This window comes from Betta splendens, chromosome 13 (assembly GCF_900634795.4).
Source record: "Betta splendens chromosome 13, fBetSpl5.4, whole genome shotgun sequence".
In the NCBI taxonomy this organism is placed as follows: Eukaryota; Metazoa; Chordata; class Actinopteri; order Anabantiformes; family Osphronemidae; genus Betta; species Betta splendens.
In genome coordinates, this window is record NC_040893.2 from 15,833,303 (window position 1) to 15,853,462 (window position 20,160).

General features: G+C 43.9%; 3 protein-coding genes and 1 long non-coding RNA gene across 14 annotated transcripts in view; 2 read left to right on the forward strand and 2 right to left on the reverse strand.

Annotated features, from left to right (window-relative positions):
* LOC114867515 (endothelin-converting enzyme-like 1) overlaps positions 1-11,519 on the forward strand; it is a 31,025-nt gene extending 19,506 nt beyond the window's left edge. For 6 of the 8 annotated variants that reach the window (XM_041073475.2, XM_041073478.1, XM_055513729.1 and 3 more), the window contains 10 exons: positions 571-669; positions 1,168-1,242; positions 3,663-3,766; positions 4,753-4,811; positions 5,958-6,009; positions 7,566-7,633; positions 8,118-8,266; positions 8,514-8,579; positions 8,779-8,874; positions 10,083-11,519. In XM_041073475.2, coding sequence (XP_040929409.1) covers positions 571-669; positions 1,168-1,242; positions 3,663-3,766; positions 4,753-4,811; positions 5,958-6,009; positions 7,566-7,633; positions 8,118-8,266; positions 8,514-8,579; positions 8,779-8,874; positions 10,083-10,331 — 1,017 coding nt within the window. In that variant the 3' untranslated portion in view covers positions 10,332-11,519. The remainder of the gene's footprint in view (positions 1-570; positions 670-1,167; positions 1,243-3,662; positions 3,767-4,752; positions 4,812-5,957; positions 6,010-7,565; positions 7,634-8,117; positions 8,267-8,513; positions 8,580-8,778; positions 8,875-10,082) is intronic. The other 2 variants (XM_055513731.1, XM_029170211.2) reach the window with 2 other exon arrangements.
* On the reverse strand, positions 8,608-14,539 carry LOC114867520 (uncharacterized). Of its 3 annotated transcripts, XR_003787878.3 has the most exons (7): positions 14,271-14,539; positions 12,933-13,057; positions 12,480-12,546; positions 11,549-11,666; positions 10,962-11,107; positions 10,208-10,425; positions 8,608-9,844 (listed from the first exon to the last, which is right to left on the reverse strand). It is a non-coding gene; the product is annotated as an uncharacterized LOC114867520 (long non-coding RNA). The 3 variants fall into 3 exon arrangements; XR_008696369.1 differs by having other exon boundaries at positions 10,208-11,107; positions 12,860-13,057; XR_003787877.3 differs by having other exon boundaries at positions 10,208-11,107; positions 14,271-14,538.
* xaf1 (XIAP associated factor 1) lies at positions 13,036-19,429 on the forward strand. 2 transcript variants are annotated; one of them, XM_029170219.3, is made up of 8 exons: positions 13,036-13,206; positions 15,071-15,192; positions 15,791-15,926; positions 16,000-16,056; positions 16,165-16,390; positions 16,474-16,541; positions 16,641-16,877; positions 16,964-19,429. In XM_029170219.3, the coding sequence occupies exons 2-8, from the start codon at positions 15,155-15,157 to the stop codon at positions 16,994-16,996; spliced, it is 795 nt and encodes a 264-aa protein (XP_029026052.1). In that variant the 5' UTR covers positions 13,036-13,206; positions 15,071-15,154; the 3' UTR covers positions 16,997-19,429. The 2 variants fall into 2 exon arrangements, with proteins under 2 accessions (XP_029026052.1, XP_029026050.1); XM_029170217.3 differs by lacking the exon at positions 13,036-13,206 and adding an exon at positions 13,255-13,338.
* Positions 17,392-20,130, reverse strand: tekt1 (tektin 1). Its single transcript, XM_029170215.2, has 8 exons — positions 19,978-20,130; positions 19,467-19,655; positions 19,229-19,394; positions 18,866-18,994; positions 18,574-18,720; positions 18,231-18,456; positions 17,871-18,067; positions 17,392-17,741 (listed from the first exon to the last, which is right to left on the reverse strand). The coding sequence occupies exons 2-8, from the start codon at positions 19,630-19,632 to the stop codon at positions 17,582-17,584; spliced, it is 1,191 nt and encodes a 396-aa protein (XP_029026048.1). The 5' UTR covers positions 19,633-19,655; positions 19,978-20,130; the 3' UTR covers positions 17,392-17,581.
* Positions 20,131-20,160: the final 30 nt, after the last annotated feature.

Sequence of the window (20,160 nt, forward strand, 5' to 3'; positions counted from 1 at the left end):
GTGGGAGCGTGTCCTGAAGACCTTTCTGTTTATGGAAGATTGAGAAACCATGATGGTAGTTTTTAAAAGTTACTTCGAGACCCCAGAAATAGTTAGAATGCAGCCATTAGCTGTTCAGGGAAGGGCTCGTGTACATTATTTCAGCAGGAGCACAGCTTCTAGGTAGAAGAGTCCAGGTGCTGAACTGGCCTGTAACCCAGCAATACAGACCCGTATCAGCTTTTAAGTCTTTGTTCTGCGACGTCAAGCCTCCTGCTGAGTCAGTTGTGTCACATTATATAAAATGGTTATTGCACCACATCCAGACATATGCATATCATATTCGCTGTAGACCACAAATCAAAATATGTAATTTCAGTATCTTTGATTTGTGTTTGTGCCTGCAGCTAAAAAACAGCTACACATACAGTAGGATCAGGGGTTGTTACGTATCGGAGGTTCCTGTACACATATCTGACAATAAAAAGTGCATCAGTGGGGATTCAAGAGCAAAGCATAACCAAATAACAAATTCAAATAAAATCGTTCAGCTTAGTGTGTTTTAGTCCTGTGATGTGCTCCAAACCTCAGGTCCAGGAGCTGGTGGAGGACATAAAGCACTCCCTGGACCTACGGCTGCAGGAGCTGGACTGGATGGATGAAGCCACCAAGGAGGCTGCCAGAGCAAAGGTTCGGACTCTAACTCGCCTTCTGCATCACAAACACAGCTCCCTGCCAGATCCGATTAGTATTTGAAAAGGATTTAATTATTTCTGTGCAATTCCTTTTCTTTCCAGAGGTTGATTGATTGCTTGGTTAGATTGAAGTGTGTGATAGAATACATCAAGGGCTTGACATTGAGGAGTGAGGATCGCCTAATCCGGATCTCCCTGTGGTGCTGATTTAGGGTCTGCACTGCGAGATATCCCTTCTAATACTTTTACAGTCTGAAGTTATAATCCTTTTAGAGGGCCATACTGAATATAAAGAGCTTCCCTGTAATCCTATTACACTGGGTTCGCTTGATTAGTTGGTGCATGTGTGTTTGGATGGTGCCTCACTCCAAAAAACAGCCGAGTATGAGTGGTTTTGACTTCAAGTGGATGAGAGGTGACGTTGAACCAGTTGTTTATCCTCCACTTTCTCCATCTTTCCATCATGCGCTCCTTCTGTTCTTGTTTTCGCCAGCTGAAGCACATGATGGTGATGACAGGATACCCAGACTTCCTGCTCAAACCTGAGCTCATAGATCAAGAATATGCGGTGAGTCAGCTCCCCGTTTCACTCCACGCCGACTAGTCGCACACACAGGCACCCACACAGCAATACTCGCCATCCCACCTCCCAGCAACACCCTTCTCTCACTCTGGGGCCCTCTAGAAAAATCCATTAGGCTCCAGTGTGTGTCCTGCGTTACATCATGCAGGAGTAAATGAAGCCAACACACACTGATGAGACTGCTTAAATAAATAATATAGTTTAGTAGCACATGTAAAACCTGCCAACAGGCAGCTCAGCTGTCAAAATATGCAATCAGGGGTTTGTTGATGGAGTACCTGTGGGGGAAGATGCATAAACAGACGTGTCTACACTGCACATCTGGGAACAACTGGGATGAGTTTTTGCTTAAACTCGTGAGGGAGGAATAAATGAAACTGTAAACCAGTCGAAGGCATTTTAAAGGTTGTGCTTAAAACCGGAGCTGATCCTGCAGCTGGCTCCGTACAGGAGTGGCTTCATGTCTCTAGAGAAACTTATGATAGGGCCTAAAAGCTTTCCTCAGACTGATAAAGTTGCCCAAATACTATATGTTAGTTATTGAGCTGCTAGCAGGTCTGGTAACGATCGCTCTATTTTGTGCAATGCAAAACTGGCTCTTAGTTGTTTTAACATCTTTGTTGTTTCAGTAGTTGTGTTAAAAGTGTGCAGACTCTCGACACAAAGAGCTGCTTGTGGAAATTCTTTCAGTGAATAAGTTTCCTCAACATCTGCCGCCACAGTTGGGTGCGTTGTGCGTTTTCAGCACAAATTGGAAGAAGCACATCTGGCCTGAAAAACAAGTAGAAACGTCTAATGAGAGAGATGTGATTAGTGTCAACTGAAGGATGGAGATGTTGCATTAAACCCTTTCAGAAAGTTTTGTGACTCTAGTTCAAATGCACTTTATTGTTGGGCAGCAGCACCGAGACGGGAGACTGGCCTCTACTCAAAGAATCATGTAAGACATTACAGCCTCAGCACACCATAGATTACCACTAATTATAATGTAACAGCTAATTAGTAGCTGATTTAATGATTGTGTTTGCCTCGTCTCAAACATCCAATTAGGAGAATAGTTCAGGAAATACACTTTAGCATTTGCTTTCCAAAAATAATAAAGTGATTTGTATAGCTGCCAACTGCTTAGCTTAGCATTAACACTGAAAATGGAGGAAACAAACCAAATCCAAGGAATAATCTACATTTATCACTGTTGTCTTAGTGTAATATTGATCTGGATGCTGGTTTAAAAAAAACAGCAGCAGCTCTTTGCAACATGGTAAAAAGGACTCATCAGTTGGAGGGTCTCCTAACGCGATGGTCCTGAAGAATATTGGAGGGTATTTGTGTTTTTCATGTTCCAACTGAACTGAGTCACTACATCTTCACAGAACATCTTCAGCACAATAATAAGAACTAGAATGTTTGCTTCTCATTCAAACATTCACAGAGCAGGTTAGAAAAATGTGGGAATAATGAAATCAACAAGGTGCTAGTCACTTGCTAATTAGAAACATCTGCTGGTTATAAGAAAAGATTTCAATCTCTGAAATGAGCCAAGGAATCATTGATTTTTATTTCCCTGGAAGCTCAGGATTTATATAAAAAGTGTTAAAACCTATCGTTTGGTCCCAGAGAATTACGCAGTTGTAAACCATTTGCTTCCGTCGTGAAATGGACGAATGGAAAACGCGTCCAGTGATTTACCAACTCCAGCCATCGACTGAAATAGCTGCCGGCCGCGTCTCTGCTCAGCTGCGCTGGTTGTCATGGTGCAGCAAATACAAACAGTTGTTGATTTGCATGTAGGGTTAGAGAGTCACTTTAGAGACGTCACATATTTATCAGTTTGTGTTTACACAAACTCTATGAATAGAGACGACTTAGTTGTGTGTCTGAGCGCAGATGCTCAGATGAGACGATACCGAAGCTCAGTGTAAAACAAGCTGCTGCTCCCTGAACTTGGCCAGAGACTCTGCAGGTTAAATGTTTATTACACTTTAAACCTGAATTTAAAGGAAATCACAGCCCTGTGCAGGAAACCTGCACGCCCACATAAGATGCTGTGGCCGCTGGATTTGAACAGTTTGTGATCATCGAGGTACGAGACGGAGCCACCGTCTGCTGACAGTGGCCCTAAACAGCTGAATAAATCTACTGCAGAATGGCTTTAAAGACGGTCCATCTCTCGCTCCAGACCTTAATACAGTGGAGCTGCTGTGGAATGACATTCACACCACGTCCTGTGAAAATGTCTGATCTGAAGAGCGTCTGCGAGGAGAAATGATCCGACGTCCTGGTGCTGCTCAGATCCACTGTTCACCCTCGGCGTTGCTGCCAGAGGAGCTGCCTCCTTTCCTCGAGTTACTTACGTGCTTTTAAAGATTATAGGTCCATGTAACGCCTTACGTCTGTGTTCGCAGTTTGACGTGGATGAGAAGACGTACTTCAGAAACATCCTCAACAGCATCAAGTTCAACATCAAGCTGTCGGTCAAGAAGATCCACGAGGAGGTGGACAAGACGGCGTGAGTGCCTCCTATTACATCACATCCCATCACATCCCATCACATCCCATCACATCCCATCACATTACATGAGCTACAGCGAGCGCCCCCCCCCTCCCCCCCCCCCAGCACCTAAACCACCCGTGGAAACTGCTGCACCTGAGGCTCAGGCCGGACGCCGCGGCCTCAGCGCGTGTTTCTAATATGTTTGACACGCGTAACATGTGTCCCCTTTCTAGTTTGACATGTTTGTTGATGCGCCTCCAAATTAAACCAACAGATAGCGAATCGACGCGCGCAGCTGGGGAAAATCCATTTGATTTACTTATCTGCAGCAGGCAGGCAGCAGAAAAGTGCTGTGGGACACGGGCTTCATTTTTCTAAAACACAGCCCCGCACGCCTGGATCGAGTGCCTCTCCGCCGCCACAGCGCATTACAGTCGCATTAGTATTCTAAGGTGCTCAAAACAACTGTATCATTAGCCCACACTCAACGCCCCGAAGAGTTAAACCGCACACTCCCCGTTTATCAGCCAGAAGTGAACCTCTCATCACTCACGCTGTCTTGTCGCTGGGAAATAAAGAGAGAGACGCGCTTTCTCCGACCGGTTTGTCTCGCCTGCATCGCTCCGTCATCACAGTCATCAGTCTCTGGCGCGAAAACAAGGGCATCTCGCACTTTCAGAGTCACTTGAGGAGGTTTTGTAGCGATCAGTTGGACTGGATTTAAGTGGAAGAGTCCCTCGTTTCATATGCGGAGAGGATCCTCGGCCGTGGGACCCCACACACACACACACACACACACACACACACACACACACACACACACACACACACACACACACACACACACACACACACACACACACTGAATATTCCTCACTAGGGGTTTTAGAGAGAGACGGGCACAGGAATTTGTGATTCTGTTCAGGACCTGGGTGCGTTTCAAGTAGGCAGATTGGTGATTTGTTTGATCCCTGTTTGTCTGCCACTGTTTTTCTCTTCAGGTGGCTTCTTCCCCCTCAGGCCCTTAATGCCTACTACCTCCCTAACAAGAACCAAATGGGTGAGTGCGTGACTCTTCCTTGTGCACACTGATTTTTGTGTCCCCTCTGTCATCTGTCTCCATGCTCATAATCCTTTCCCCCCATTACCGTTTGGAAGCGCGGCGTGGACCGTGCATTAGTTACACACAATTACACCATGTCGCCACCTGTTTTCAACAAATTAAACGCCACGGCTCCTCGGAAAAACAAGCGGGCGCCTCCCCGTATCCTATTCCCTCTCATCGCTCACTTTCTCCCCCGATCCTCGCCTCACATGCTTAATGCCACCCTGGAGGAACAACCAACAGAGACCCCTCCTCGGGTTTTAACAAATCTCACCTTGCGCCGCTTCCTCCCTCCTGCTTCCTCCCTCTCCTCCCAGGCTTGGCTTGCTGACTGTCTGCCTGCCTGCTGGATTAAGTCTCTCTCAGAAAAATCAATAGTTTGCTGATGCTAGCGGACAGCAGCCGTCAGACAGACACAGTTATCAGGACACTTTGGGTCATACAGTATATGCTTTTTTAGGTTACACACCATATTTTCTCACTTAACCCGACAACATCCAGTCTCAGCTTTTATTCTTTTTCCTTGGGTGACATTTTCTTTGTCTGTCTTTGATTAAATTATTGCTATTCAAGTAATTTGTAACACTTTGTCTAGAACCCAGGTCAGTAGTAGAAAATAATGAATAAAATACACATTTCTTTTAAGTAGTGGATTTCTCTGCCAGGAGCTTCTCACATATTGTGATTCCAAACGTCATTCTAATTCCAGTTTTCCTTTTTGTGTCATGAAAGTATCGCTGCTGTGGTTTGCTTGTTTTCCCCGTGGATGCATGGCTGAAGTGAGCCATGCTTCTGTTTAGGATGCTGATTTGTAATTTGCAGTTGCTGAGCACAGAAACCGCTCCGTCTGGGCGCATTGAGGGACGAGTGCTGTCCCCGGCGTGTATGGATGTGCATGTTCTACACAGACATCCTGCCTGGTGTAGTTTTAAGACATCAGTGTTTCCCATTTCCTACAGTGCGTCATTTTCCCTTTAAAGAAGGCTGCGATGTGATAAACGTCTGCTATTTGGGGTGAAAGCAGATATTGGTGAGTCGTGGGCTTAGGGACTATATGGATGTTTCTACTTCCCTCACGTTGGTGCTTTACCTCTCTTCCAGTCTTTCCTGCCGGCATCCTCCAGCCCACGCTCTACAACCCTGAATTCCCACAGTAAGTGGCCCTCCCTCTGTCCATGTCGTTTCCTGCTGCTGTCCAGAAGGTGGCAACAACAGCAGCGCAGACACAAAGGAAAGGTCTATAAAGGCCAAGCTGGTCTGGCAAGTCTCTGCTTCCCTTAAGTCCCAGCACACCTGATTGAAGCAATTTAACTACCCACCAAGAGCTCAATTACTGAACAAGGTCCTGCTAATGGAACAGATGTCACTGAGAGGTTGCCTCCCTAAATTTGAGTGCATCCAGTAATTTGATGGTGTGTGGAGGCAGATGGCTTTTCTCTATTAGGTCTGTTTATTTGTGTTGTTCCCATTTTGGACCCAAGTACTTTTGCATAACCGTAGATTGAGTCACATTTCAATCAGAACAGGCTCTGTCTTCTCCAGTTTTGTCTTCTAGGCTCACAGCTTCACTTTTTAGTGTTGACAAACATTACAGTTGATAATGAAAGCATTTTCTGACAATGTAGAAGATGTTTCCAGTGGTTCTTGAGTAGAGAGAAACAAATGTTTAACAGATTTAAATGAAAAAATGGTGCTGCTGTTTTAATCAGTCATTTTTATGGAAGGTTTTGGGGCTAATGTGGGTGAGAGAGTGATGCAGCACTGTGGAATATGCCCTTTGTTAACCAGAGCCATTCATTCCGGAGCAAACGTACTGTCTGCCAGTGCTCCATATTATCCTGAACCACCACAACACACTCCAAATATCAGCGCCGCTCGCATTCAGACAACTCCCATCAACACAACACACAAAACCCCTGACAAATATGGGATAATTAGACTCAGCAGCTCCTGTACCCAACATCTACTAACACTGTATCTTCATTAGAGGTGATCACCACCACTTCCTCTACCTGCTGCCATGAATGATAATCAATATTAATTAATAATTCGTGTGTGTGTGTGTGTGTGTGTGTGTGTGTGTGTGTGTGTGTGTGTGTGTGTGTGTGTGTGTGTGTGTGTGTGTGTGTGTGTGTGTGTGTGTGTGTGTGTGTGTGTGTGTGCTCCTGTCCCTGTGAAGTTATTACTGCAGTAGCCCTAGTCTCCCATGAACTCCATCTTGCTCTCTCTCACTCCCCCACAGTTACACACACACACACCCCTCCGCTATAACACTGAGTATAATGAAGCTTCAATCAGCCAGTTAGTTTAGCGAGCGAGTCGGGCCCAGTGTGAGGCAGCGTATCGACTAGCTGTCAGAAAGTCATTTTCAGACGTAGCCATGTGAATAGCCCCGAGCCTGCCCTCTCATCACTCTCTACATCTGCATGTGCGGCAAAGACAGCACTTCAGCTCGGCCCAGGGTCAAGGAGAGGTGGAGCGAGCCGCAGACTCTCCAAAGCCCAGGGATGGACGCATGCAGCGTGTGCTCACACAGGGTTGGGAACTTGTATCAACAACCTGGGAAAATGGGATTTATGTTAACACTGCCACAGAAGAGTGCCAGTCGTGATGCTTCCTTTTTATGTGAAGCTTGTAGTGAATGATTCCAAATGAGTCCGATGCACCTGTGAAGCTAATGATGTGTCGTGTTTATGCTTCTCCTTCCAGGTCTCTGAACTATGGAGGAATCGGAGCCATCATTGGCCATGAACTAACACATGGATATGACGACTGGGGTAAGAATGACTATTTAACCCATAATCCACTGCAGCAAAGCGTACACATCCATTTTCATTTTGATTTCTACCCACATCATTTAATTAAATGGTTCTATGGCACAGAAATGTCAAGGTTTCCTTATTGATGTGCAATTTTATGGCATCTATGAGGCCCACATCTTTATGCCATAGAAAATGTTGAACCTACAATCTGTAACTTTACTTTCAGTCAAAAGTGCTGCCCTTTTATCTACAGGACCAAAACCCTGAAGTTTCTCTAAACATAGTGGATTGTTTTATGATAACGTTTGAAAAGTTTGCTCACAAACTGGCTGTGTCGCCCCAGTTTAACTCTGGAATAATAAGGGTGCTGTGACTTCCAAAGCAGCCAAATAGCATGAAAGGTGATGTGCTGAGCAGCTCTTGCGACTGTGAAGCCAAGATACAGATTGTACAGGCTCCATGCTAACACTGCCCCCTGCCCTTTTGCCCTTCATCTTAGTGATGCAATGGTTCATGTCCCTAGGGGGCCAGTACGATCGCCACGGCAACCTGAAGCAGTGGTGGACAGAGGACTCCTACCGGAAGTTCCAGAAGAAGGCTGAATGTATAGTCAAGCTCTACGATAACTTCACGGTTTATAACCAGAGGGTGCGTTAGCGTCTCTACTTCCATCGCTGGCTGCTCTGACACTCTGCAGTCACATTACAATTATACTAAAATCAGTATACTGTATCTGTAAGTCACTGTTCCCATGACGCAGCTTGATTAATCTTTACTGTTAAGTGAATGCTGCTCTTGGTGTCTGTAGAAAACTTGTAGTTGTAGCTGGATTTTGGAGTTCAGGTGGTTGTGCATTAGTGTTACATCTAACATCTGCTGCCTTTTATCTGTTCAGGTGAATGGTCGTCTGACGCTGGGGGAGAACATTGCAGACATGGGAGGGTTGAAGCTGTCATACTATGTAAGTATCACTTCACAAAGCCTCCAACTCTGTTCTTCATAAACCATTTAATTTACACAAACAGACGTACCGGTCTGGGATGCAGCACAGCTTATTTCCATACTATACTTTGTGTAGAAAGTACAGAATGAATGAATGCTTTTAAATAGAAATAGATGGTTTCATCACCCAGCTAATACCCTCTTGTGTCTGTGTCCAGGCATATCAGAAGTGGGTGAGGGAGCATGGCCCAGAGAGGCCGCTGCCTGGGCTCAAATACACTCATGAACAGCTGCTCTTCATTGCCTTTGCACAGGTACAGAAGCTTGACTGTTTTTCATTACTTTCACAAGTTACATTGTTTTTGCTGCCTCTCGCAGCTGGAGACCAGTCCCAGAGAGCAGGTAGGAGGTATGCATTATCTAATGTTAGCTGATGGAGGCATTAACCACTGGAAGGATCAGAAACAGCACAGTGTTGATGACAGTAAAGCCCCGAAGCACCGGACCACCGCAGCTCCTGTAACTATTACCACTCATTTAAATTCAGTGGCCGTGCAATCCAGCGCAAAGTACACCAGTAGCAGCATCTAGACACATTTTAAAACCATTTCTAGTGATCTAGCTTTTCTGTTTTAACCCAGAAGAAATATGAAAATCATGTTGATATTTCATGTGTCCAGAATGCATGAAAAGCTTCTTGGATGATAAGACAGACAATTCCACCGCCTCTGTCTTTAGATGAAATGGGACAAGTTAAGTCTGCAAATCCCACAGCAGGCCGACCTCCAAGCTTCCTCAATTCAATTATGTTTTAAGTATCTAACTGGTGCAAAGCTCTCAGCTGCTTCAAGAGTTTAACCTTCCCTATTTGTTCCACAAAGTGGCAAGAACATACACTTACAGTAGTTTTAAGTGTTTGTCTTCAAAAGTCCTGTTTCTGAGCAAGCAATATTCCATTATTATATGTGCGAGGTAGTGAGATATACAGAAAACACACACACGCCTGCATTAGGTGGAGTCAGGGCATGGTAAGGTTCAGTCAGTGGCATCAAGGATTGTCCTTCTGGAACTGGCTCACACCAGAGCAGGACGTCAGTCCAAGTGTGGTGGGGGTCTTATCCCAGCGCCTCAGCAGCCGAACCCTTTACACCATGGATGTCTGTGTGGGCCTCCAAGGATTTGCCTCCCCAGACCCACCAAACTGGTCACACTTGATGATACACGCTGCATAACGTTCACCACAGCGTCCCCAGACTCCATCACAGCCATCACGTGTGCTTTCATCTGAGAAGAGAAACATAGATGTTATAGTGAGAAAAGGGCAACTTTAGACGGTAGTCCCCAAAAACCTGACACCACCAGTAGTAATCATAACCAACTTAAGCCAAAGTGACAGTGTATCAGTAACATGATTGACTGGCTTCATGAAAACTAGACGTTGCGTTTGGGTCTGTGCTAAAATGAATGCCTTTGGCTGGAAAGCTACAGTTTGGTCACTGTTGTATAAACGTTGTCTTTTCAGAACTGGTGTATGAAGAGAAGGTCTCAGTCCATATACTTACAGCTGCTGACGGACAAACATGCACCAGAGCACTACAGGTACCATACGTTCAGTAGTGATCCACATTCACGAGGCTTCATGCTTACTCATTGGTTCGTCCTCTCCTGCAGAGTGATCGGCAGCGTTTCCCAGTTCGATGAGTTTGCCCGCGTGTTCCACTGCCCCAAGGGGTCCCCAATGCACCCTGTGGACAAATGCTCCGTGTGGTGACCTCTGCACCCGACCCAGCATTCCCACGTGAAACCTGTCCTCCATCAACCATTCATCAGCACCAACAGAATGACAGACTCCATCAAGCCTGTTTCTGCTCAGAAGAAACACAGGAGGGAAATGTAAAGTTTATGCAAATGTCCATTGTCTGAACAAACCAAACTAAAGCATGGGCTTGTGGCCTAAGTGTTATTTATATTTTTTCTATGTTTAGATTTATTTTCAAATCATCTATTTTTGTATTTTAGACTATATCGCATACACTGTATAGGACTCATAAGCTATTTGTTTTTTAATTACGCAACATGTTTCCTTACTTGTTTCTCTTCATTGTAGCATTGAGTAGAAAAACCTCAGAAGCATATCAGACGATTAAAGATAGCAGTGATTTCAGTCCCTAACGTAAACCTGGACGACGACGGATTCAGAACGGACTGCGATCAGTAGCATCCTGTGCCTGCCAACATGTTTGATAGTGGAGTGTGAGGGCTGCACCCTTGTGGCTGCAGACAGCAGTGGTCACTGCTCTGACTGTTGTATCGTTTGCCTGCGTTGGTCTATTGTTGCTGTGAGTGTTTGTACGGTTTTTAAGATTTGTCAACTTTTTTAAAAAGGAGAAGGTGGACTCACGGCGGATGTTCTTCTCAGGATCTGTAGCGAAGGAGCTTTTCAGTCTACAGTACAATCACGAAGCATGGACTCGCGGGCAGCACCGGACGGGCCGGTCGGGGAGCCCTCACTGGAAACTGAAGAAGCTCCGCTATTGGATTTTACATCTGTTTACGGACAAAATTGAATTATCTCAGAGGAGCGGGGAATCGAGCGATAGGACAAGCGCGGGATCGCATCATACACTCACCGTTAACTCACCAAATACCGCAGGCCACTCTGTGCAAGTGCGGTAGATGGAGGAGCTTACGTTTGTACACAGTTATTGGAAAATACTTTTTGTATAAATAATCTGTTAGTATTGAAAATGTATTTGTACAGTGAAGAAGTATCTGATGTTACAGCTGTACAGTTTGTTTTGATCAGACTGCATGTTTACCCTGTGACCAGCCTAAACTTGGGATCAGTATATATACAGTACATGGAGGACGGCCCACATCTGCAGCTGCTCGTGGCCGTTATCTCTTCCGCTCTGTTGGTCACTGTTTATTGTTTGAATAAATACAAAGGATCACTGTGCCCAGGTGTGTGTGGGAGCGATGCATCACCTCTGTACGTGCTGGTGATTATCGGCGCCAGTGTGTTCCCAGCTGTGTCCCTCAGCGATGTGGGCCAGGTCCCGCTTCCTCCCATCTCTGGGTGCCAGAGTCCACCTTTGCTCCAAACCTGCAGCAGGAAGCAAAAGACGCCCTTAGAAAACAAGTTTAGATTAGAAGTACGGCTCCCAGAGTTGTGGTGCTGTAGCGTAAACAGGGACCAATTTGCAGTGTGGATGATGTTTGTGATTTAACGTGCTGCAATCGAAGCAAATCTAATCTCTTAAAAATGACTTTTGATCTGTATAGATGTATAGAAATCACTGCAGCCTGATCTTTTCATCTAGGACATGAGTTCTTACAGTTCTATCGGCTAATCCCCTTTTAATAACCTCTTTAGCCTGCTGGAGTGAAGCGGCTTCATTACAGCTAAGGAGCTGAACCAGATATAACACAAGCAATTTCAACTAATGTCAATTTCAGTGGTGCAGAAAAAGATCGTTTGTGTTTTAGGCTCCGTTTGTAGAGGTTTGCTGTTGTACAAGATCAAAATATCACTTTTGGGGGTGAGACACTTTCTATTTACAGCCTTAAACAAACAACAGAGCTTTTACAATCATTTTGTAAAAGCAGTTTCTATAAGACTTCAAAGCAACATTTAACCATCTGAAATCCATAGAAATCTTTACTTGAATCATTACTAAAGTCATAAATTAGCATGCACTTAATTGAAAACATCAACAGCTGAAAGTATTTTCAATAACAAAGTCTCCTAAAAAACATCTGCCCTCTGTGTACATATCTCAGACTAAATCATTTAAGACCTCTTCCTGTTACCATGACTACCAAGTCCAAACCCTATCCACAGGAAAGTGAGTCAAAAACAACACACCTACACTAGACGACAACTTTGAGAATAACGACTGATGAGTCCAGCTTTTACCTGCTTGGCAGACAGACCGAGGTGGCAGGGCAATAATATGGAATCGTTTGCTCCTTTATCATCAGCTCTAAAAGAAGAAGATCAGAAATATTAGACAAAAAAAAAATTGTTATCGTTTCAGGTTCAGATCAGGTTTGTTTAGGGTCTGAAACAGTCATGTAAGAGATAAATATATTAACAGTGTAAAATGGCAGAAAGGAGAAATCTCGGCCAGCACTGATCTTGCACATCAGTGGTTTTCTGTCTCTGGAGCTTTAAAAAGCTTAGCTCAAAGGCTTGTTCCTGCCTATCAGACCATGTGGCACCTGTAACCTCTAAGTCCCAACATTTTAGTGGCTTTAAAGAAGAACGTTTTATTTTTAAAAAGGCTGAAGCTTCACCTTGAACAAGATTAACATATTTTAGAGTGTAGATGTAAAAAAAAAAAGCGTTTGGAGCGTTGCCAGAACATACAGTACAGGACCTCCAGTGTCTAGACAGTTTCTTGCAGCTCTGTGCTTCCTCCAGTGAGAAGATGCCGGGCGTTGATGGAATTCCCCAGCTCAGCTCGGTGCTTCCTGGTTTCCTGAGCCTGGAGCCTGACACAGATGGAAGCACCATCATGCACGTTTCATCATAATAAACAAAAACTGAGGTTCTTCAACATCGTGGTCAGTCTGGGGTTATATGACATAGAAAGCATGTACAGAACCTGCCAATCTGGATCTCTAAACATCTCACACTCCAGGTTAGTAACAAGAACAAGGAAATTTTTTTTTTTTTTTTTTTTAATTACGCTCAGGCTTCTACACTGAGTAGCACTACTCTGTACCTCCACAAGCGGAGGAAGCGCTGGTCGACTGGAGCAGCAGATCCAGAGGTCAGAACCGGGCGGATTGGGGTTTACACGTGTTGGTCGTTGAGCTTCACAGGAACAAGCACGTTAACTGTCCTTGTGTTTTCAGTGTGTTTTCGTCTTTGTGTGATCTAAACAACTGGACGTTCGTGGTCTTTGGAGTTTTATTGAAATTAACTGACGCAGTTTGAACGTTGGAAGTGCAGTAGCTAAAAGAAACATGGGGACTACCGAGTAAATCAATTATAATTTCAGCGTCAACTGCTCCGATCTGTTTTTAATACAATAAATATATCAAACCTCTGTGTCATTGGAGCCTTGTTAAGGGCTAACATATTCTCAAACACTGTGAAATTAACAACATTAGTCTGTGGGATGTGGATGTGTCTAATGGGATTTGATTCCGCTGCCACCGAAACTAAATGAACATTGGTCATACTAGACCTCTGAACCAACAACGGATCCGCTCTCACATTAACACACTTGAGTTGTGCATATGTGTTTGCGCCCTTGCTCAGTGTTTTATAGTGAATGTTCCGTGCGCTTTTGCTACCGGTTTTACGGTACAGTGATACACCTGTGTCTATGTGAGCGACTACCGCGTCGGATGGACAGAGCGAATGAAGACGATTCCCTTTTTTTCCTTCTCATAAATAAATGGTTCGTAATGCAGTCAAACAGATTAGTTTATAGTACGAGTTGTTGCTCAATATAAACTATTCACATGTAAGATTTAAACATACGCTCTCTGAACTATCACTATCTACACAACCAAACGTGAACACTGGCTCTTGATAAAACAATTGTTCTGTGAAACGCAGAGGTTCGACATTTTGTCGCACCTAGTGAAATTGACGGAATTCTAACGCTCTGAACCACCAGAATCTTCTTTTGTAACAATAATACAGACAACATTCAAAACTGTATCAAATTATAAATATCCAAACACTACTAACCTCCGATTGTTTCGACCAGAGGCGTTGAATCCAACTCTCCACGCTGATCACCTTGATCGGGTGTGTCAGTTTGCTGCTGATTGACTGAACACACCTGGTGAAAGTGATCAGAGATGGGGCGGAAAGTCAGAAAAAGGACGGTGGCCCTCGAGGTTCAGGATTGGACACCCGTGGACAGAACGTGGGGACAAAAACTAACAATCCCATAACATTCCCACATGTACACACACGTGTAAACCCCCTTCCAGATTTTACCCACAATTCATAGCGCCTATGATCGCTTCAATATGTTAATTAATCACAATGTAGTTTTTTTCCCTACCACTAGTGTGTGAGAATTGTTTACTCTCCTGCGGTGTCCACAGTCTAATCTACAGTGAATTGAACAAATGGCAATCCCATTTAAAGGGTTTAGCGCCATCTTGTGGCACGTGGACACAAAACATGACAGCGCCGCTGATTTCACTTTCTGTTTTTATTTATTTATTTATTTTTGTTCTGTCCAGCGGTTCAACAAGCAGCATGCATTAGGCTGAATGCCGTGTTGTGATGGACAGCTTTGCTTTTACAAGAGGCGTATATAAGAAATGTGTATACTCTTCTGATTAATGGTTTATTTAATGTTTTATTTAGTCCATCCAAATATGTGTAATGTTGGGTTGAGTTTTTGCTTTGGGCGGTGTTGGTGCAACGAGCTGCTGAAACCAAACAAATCAGTTAATCAACAATCGGTGCAAAATAAATAAGTAGGGATGTACCACAGGCTGACACACTTTCACTTTCTGTTTTTATGAATTGAGAGAGACATCAAAAGCTTCTTCTGTCCGTGGATCATTATTTAAGTCTGTGTGCTGCTTCGTTGTGGGCTGTTTAAACTTCTGACTATGGATAAAGAGGAAGCAACGCGCATCTGCGGCCAATGGTACAGTAAGAGTTTATGATAATCTATTTATTGATGAGGGCAGTGAACGCAACAAGTTATTGAGTCCAGTTAGTTAATGTTGGTCTGTTCAGTAGTAAGTGCAGTGAACATCTTTACAATCATTTGGACTCACAATGGACGTTCACTCGAGCGTCTGACAGAACACTCAGACTCATGAACAGTTGACAGAAACAGCTGACAAGGCGTGAAGCCCAGCTGGGCGACGCAGGTAAAGAACTGGTAACGGCACGTGTGAAAGTTGAAAATTGATCCTAGTTATACAATTCAAACAATGTGTTACATTTATGTTGGACGTTTTTACCGGTGAAATTGTCTGATGACAAAGAAATAAAAACGCGTTAGGATGAGAAATGGTAAACAGTTGTTTTACTTTCAGATAAGACTTGATGCAGTCGCACTACAGCGCCACCTGTGGCAGTAACTTAAACAGCATTATTATTAAACAGGGGTTAACAGCATTAACAACAATACCCTTTACATTTATACACGTCAGCATGTATATACAGTAAACGTTACATAAACTGTACACATCACACACTTAACCTGTGGACGTGAGATGACAGTCTCTGTCTTTAAGCCACAAGGAGGTTGCAGAGGCCAACTTCGCCCTGCATGAAACCCACTGCAGCCGCTTCCTGTGTGTGTGTCCCGACTGCGATGAAACCGTTCCCAGAGAGCAACTGACCCAACACAAGGCGGATCAGCACGCTGTGGTACGTGTAGAGACGCTGACCAATACTCACCACCGAGGTGCATTGTGTGTGTATCACAGCTGTTTGTTCGCAGGTGAGATGCTCCAAGTGTAACAAGAAGATGGAACGCCGCTTCCTGTTGGATCATGAGGTGAGTCTAGACAGAAGCCCTGATGCCTGGACATTGTTTTTTTCTTTGCACGGTCTTTTAGTCTGATAGAATGAATGAATTCATGTAAAACGTTTCCCCGCCTCCCAGTCTGATGAATGCATGGAGCGCCTGCAGAGCTGTCCGTTTTGTGACCTGGAGTTGCCGTGGAAGGATCTCCAGCAGCACCGTGTGGCTTGTGGAAGTCGTACCGAGCTCTGCAGGGACTGTGGCCGCTACGTCAAACTAAGCGACCAGGCCCAGCACAGCTGGACCTGCTCTGGGGCTGACGGTGACTCAAGTCCTGATCAAACTGCCCGAGCTTCTCAGAGTAAAAGTAAGGCACTGCAGGACTGAACCCAAACCTCCAGAGGACGTCTCCTGTATGTGTCCGTCTGATTCACTGTTGTCTTTCCACAGGAAACCTAACAGTCAGCTGTAGCTCATGTATGGCTTCATTTCCAGAGGATGAGATAGATAAACACAAGGTATGAGCACTTTTCTATTACAGACAACTACTCAAATGTAAACTTATGAATATTATAGCGTTTCTTCCCTGATGAATCTGATCTGTGTCTTCTTGTCAGCTGGGCTGTCATGCAGCATCCATGCAGGACTACGAAGAGGCTCAGGCAGATGAGGATGAAGCAGACAACGCTTTGTTTGGGCAGGCGACCAGTTCTCAGCTACGGAACACCTTTAAGGCAACGTCCTTGTTGAACGGACCCCACAGTCCCTGGGGTAATGGACCCGATCCAAACCAGATCAGCACCTGCCCACACTGTCACTTGGCCCTGCCCATCATCACACTGCGCTGGCATCAGGTAACAGCAGTGACCCCCCCAAGGCATTTAGAAATCATCAAGGAGTTCCAATAATAAATGGTTTCCACTCTTTCCTTCGCTTTTAGGTGAAGTGCCAACGATACATTCTCCTGAAATAGATGATGAACCGGTGAGGTGTTACTGTAGCCTGCTTCACAGATTCTTCTTTAAATTCATTAGTAAAACACGCTGTTGAAATCTAGATTGCAGTTTGACCAGACCTGCATTAATACAACTGTAACAGATTCAGTCTTTTTCTTCGAAAAGGAACTGCAACTATTTTAATTTGGGTTAGCCTTTTGCAGACTAATGCAAAGCAGAGTATTTGAGTTTACATTAGACATAATTTAGTGGTTTGTTTCCTACTTAAAGCAAAAACATCTATTCCTGCAAATAGAAAATATATTATTTATAAAATATTATATATATAATATTTTGAGTCTGAATTATCACTGCTAAGACTTTGTCCTAACCACAGCATGTTTCTTATAGCTTCTAAAACAAAGAATGTGTCTAAGCTTTCAAATTACTTTATTCATGCAGGGTTAAACTGAAGCAAGACATTTTCCTCATGCTTCATCAAATATATCACTTCATCTTCTCAAAACTTTATTATTGTAATGAGTGCATCACTAAAGTTTTTCCTGAATTCACTCATATTTTCAAATACATTTTTTTATAATTGAGGTTTTTCCTGTTGAGTCTTAGAATTTATGTATGACAATAGGTTTCCTGTGCTGGGTACAGATGACCTCATCAATGTAGAGAGAGCTGGCCTTGAGCTCAGAGTTTTCCTGCAGCTCCAACTGGCAGCGAACAAGAGCCCTCTGCTCCTCCTCTGACTGGGCCACGGCCTCACGCAGTCTAAGGAACATAGAGTGAATACTGGCTTTGCATAAACCGGTCTGTGCATAAACATTATAATACTGGTAAAATGGCAGGAAGGATTCTGCTAAACCCTTTAAATTGCATCTGTAGCATTGTGTTGCTTACTTGCTGATATGAGTGGTGAGCTGCTGGACCTCGGCGAGCAGCTGTGACCGGGCTCGATCGTGGCTTTGCTCTTTGGCCGGTCTTTGGCAGCGCAAGTCCAGCCGGGTCTGGGCCAAGCTCAGGAAACTTTCATTTTCTGTAATGGCCACTTGGAGATCCTCACTGATCTTCTGCTGGCTGGCATACTCCGACTGAATCTAGTGGGGATGGAAGTGTTACATGAGGGGGACTTGTATCACAGAAGTTATAACATTAGAACTTTTTTAGTTCATATTAATGTCTCAGGCTGATGTATAATATTATGTCTTGAGGGTTTGCCTCCTATCGTTTTTCTCTTCACCTAACACTATTTGCCCCCACCTTGGCCAGCTGATCCTCCATCTGGCTTTTGGCATTCTTGATTTCCTGGACATTCATCTGAAAAGCTGTTGTTGTGGCCTCAAACTGCTTCTGCATATCAACAGCTGTCTTGTCCAGGATGGACTCCACCAGGGTCCGTAGGGTCAGAGAGTTGGTCTTCTGCTGTTCTGCTTTGGTTATGTTCTTGATTGAGATGTTCTCCCACTGTTCTGGAGTCACTGCCAAACTAAGGAGAGACATATAATAACTGAAAGTGTCTTCAATACGACGTCCCCAGAAAAATGGCCTCCTGAACATACTGTACACTGACAAATAATTGAAATACAAAAGTGTGGTAATTTACCTATGTAGAACAGAGCTGCTGTTTTTTAACTTGAGATGGTTTGAACTGGAGTGGGCGGTCATAAGGGTGCAGGTGTCGTCGATGCGTTGCGCCTCAGATTTCTCCTTGAGATCCTTCTCCAAATAGTACTTGGCAGATCGGTTCAGTCTGTAATGTACAGTAAAACAGTTTTTTTTGTTGGTGTTTATAGGCAACCTGTACCAGTAACTGGCTTTGACTGGTTTCAAGACAATTAACATTAAATTATTTAAAGCTCTCAGGATACCCTTAAAAGAAAGTTTTAGTCTCTCACCGTATCTGCTCTGTTATTTGTTCCACTACATGTTGCAGAAGGGAAATCACCCTCTCGAAAAGCTCCCTCTCGTTCAACAACTCCCTGTCCACTGCATCATGCAGCCTCTCGGAGGGGAAACGTTTTCCTCTGTTGGCCAAAGACAAACCAAAAAGAGCCTAATTTACTTGTATTAGCGCAGCTTTTCTCAACTGATGTTTCAAAACGATTTCAGATAGGGGGAGTAAAAAGTAAGAAAAAGTTTAGATTAAGTCACAAGTTAGCTTTCAGAACTTCAAGGCATAAGACATGTACAGTCTCAGTACACTCTCATACATTTGTCCTGTGATTGTTTTGTCTTTTTTCATCATTTTACCACCTCACCTCTCTTCTAGACAGACAGTAGTGATTCTCAGAGGCTCCTTACAGGCCTCTAGTGCCTTCACGACTCTGCTCTGTAATGCTGTTAGGACATCAATCTCCAAACTAATCCCCTCTAGCTTCAGCTCCAACTCCTTTGTCAGAAATTTGATGTCTCTGATGTGCTGTTCTGAAAATCAATAAATAATTGAATAAATACCATTATCATTGTGTGAATGCAGACTAAATTTCCTCCTCTTACCTAGTCTCTTCTTGTTATCATCTTGCATGCGTTTGCATACATTTTCAGTTTCCAGGATCAGCCTTTTGCATTCTTGTCTGAACAGCTCGGACTGGTTCCTCATGACCTCAATATTTAGAAGATTCTGTCCAGAGCTCAGCTGGAAACTGCAATTCTGGGAAGACATCGTTCTCCACTGGTGGTTAATTTCTGGCAGGACAATTAAGTAGGAGGATCAATTATATTCTTGGTATGTTTTAGCCAAAGTTTGAACTTAGATGTAGCCTGATGTAGTTTAAGCTTTTGAAGAGCATTTATGTTTTAATTCCTACATTAAATGAATTAATTGATACAAACCAAAACATCTTAACGTCACCTACTACATTAGCCAGTGTCCTTGCTAACAAACCACTATGTAGCAGGCTAAGACTTGTTTACTTAACTAGCGTTAGCTCTTTGCTAATTAATCATCTTTTTACTACTTTTTCATTTTTACTCAGGTTAATACGTTGCTTTAAAACGCATCACTCACCTTCTATCGTGCAGTTGAAAAGTAACGCAATTATTAGGTTTTCTTTTGCCTATAGTCGTTTATTTCTTCTTCTGCCTCTCGCTGGACCTGAGCCCTAACGAACAGTTGCTATAGCAACAGGAAACATGGCGGACAGCGTCAATTTTACCTCGTGAGAGGAGTATAATGTGACTGTAACCAAGC

What these genes read in the sequence shown, in the direction of transcription:
- xaf1 (XM_029170219.3), top strand. Translation starts at nt 15,155, where the DNA reads ATGGATAAAGAGGAAGCAACGCGCATCTGCGGCCAATG. An exon ending in CCGAGCTTCTCAGAGTAAAA is followed by an intron (nt 16,391 to 16,473) that starts GTAAGGCACTGC and finishes GTCTTTCCACAG; the next exon opens with GAAACCTAACAGTCAGCTGT. An exon ending in TCACACTGCGCTGGCATCAG is followed by an intron (nt 16,878 to 16,963) that starts GTAACAGCAGTG and finishes CTTCGCTTTTAG; the next exon opens with GTGAAGTGCCAACGATACAT.
- tekt1 (XM_029170215.2), bottom strand. Translation starts at nt 19,632, where the DNA reads ATGTCTTCCCAGAATTGCAGTTTCCAGCTGAGCTCTGGACAGAATCTT. An exon ending in TGATAACAAGAAGAGACTAG is followed by an intron (nt 19,395 to 19,466) that starts GTAAGAGGAGGA and finishes ATTGATTTTCAG; the next exon opens with AACAGCACATCAGAGACATC. An exon ending in CTCACCACTCATATCAGCAA is followed by an intron (nt 17,742 to 17,870) that starts GTAAGCAACACA and finishes TATGTTCCTTAG; the next exon opens with ACTGCGTGAGGCCGTGGCCC.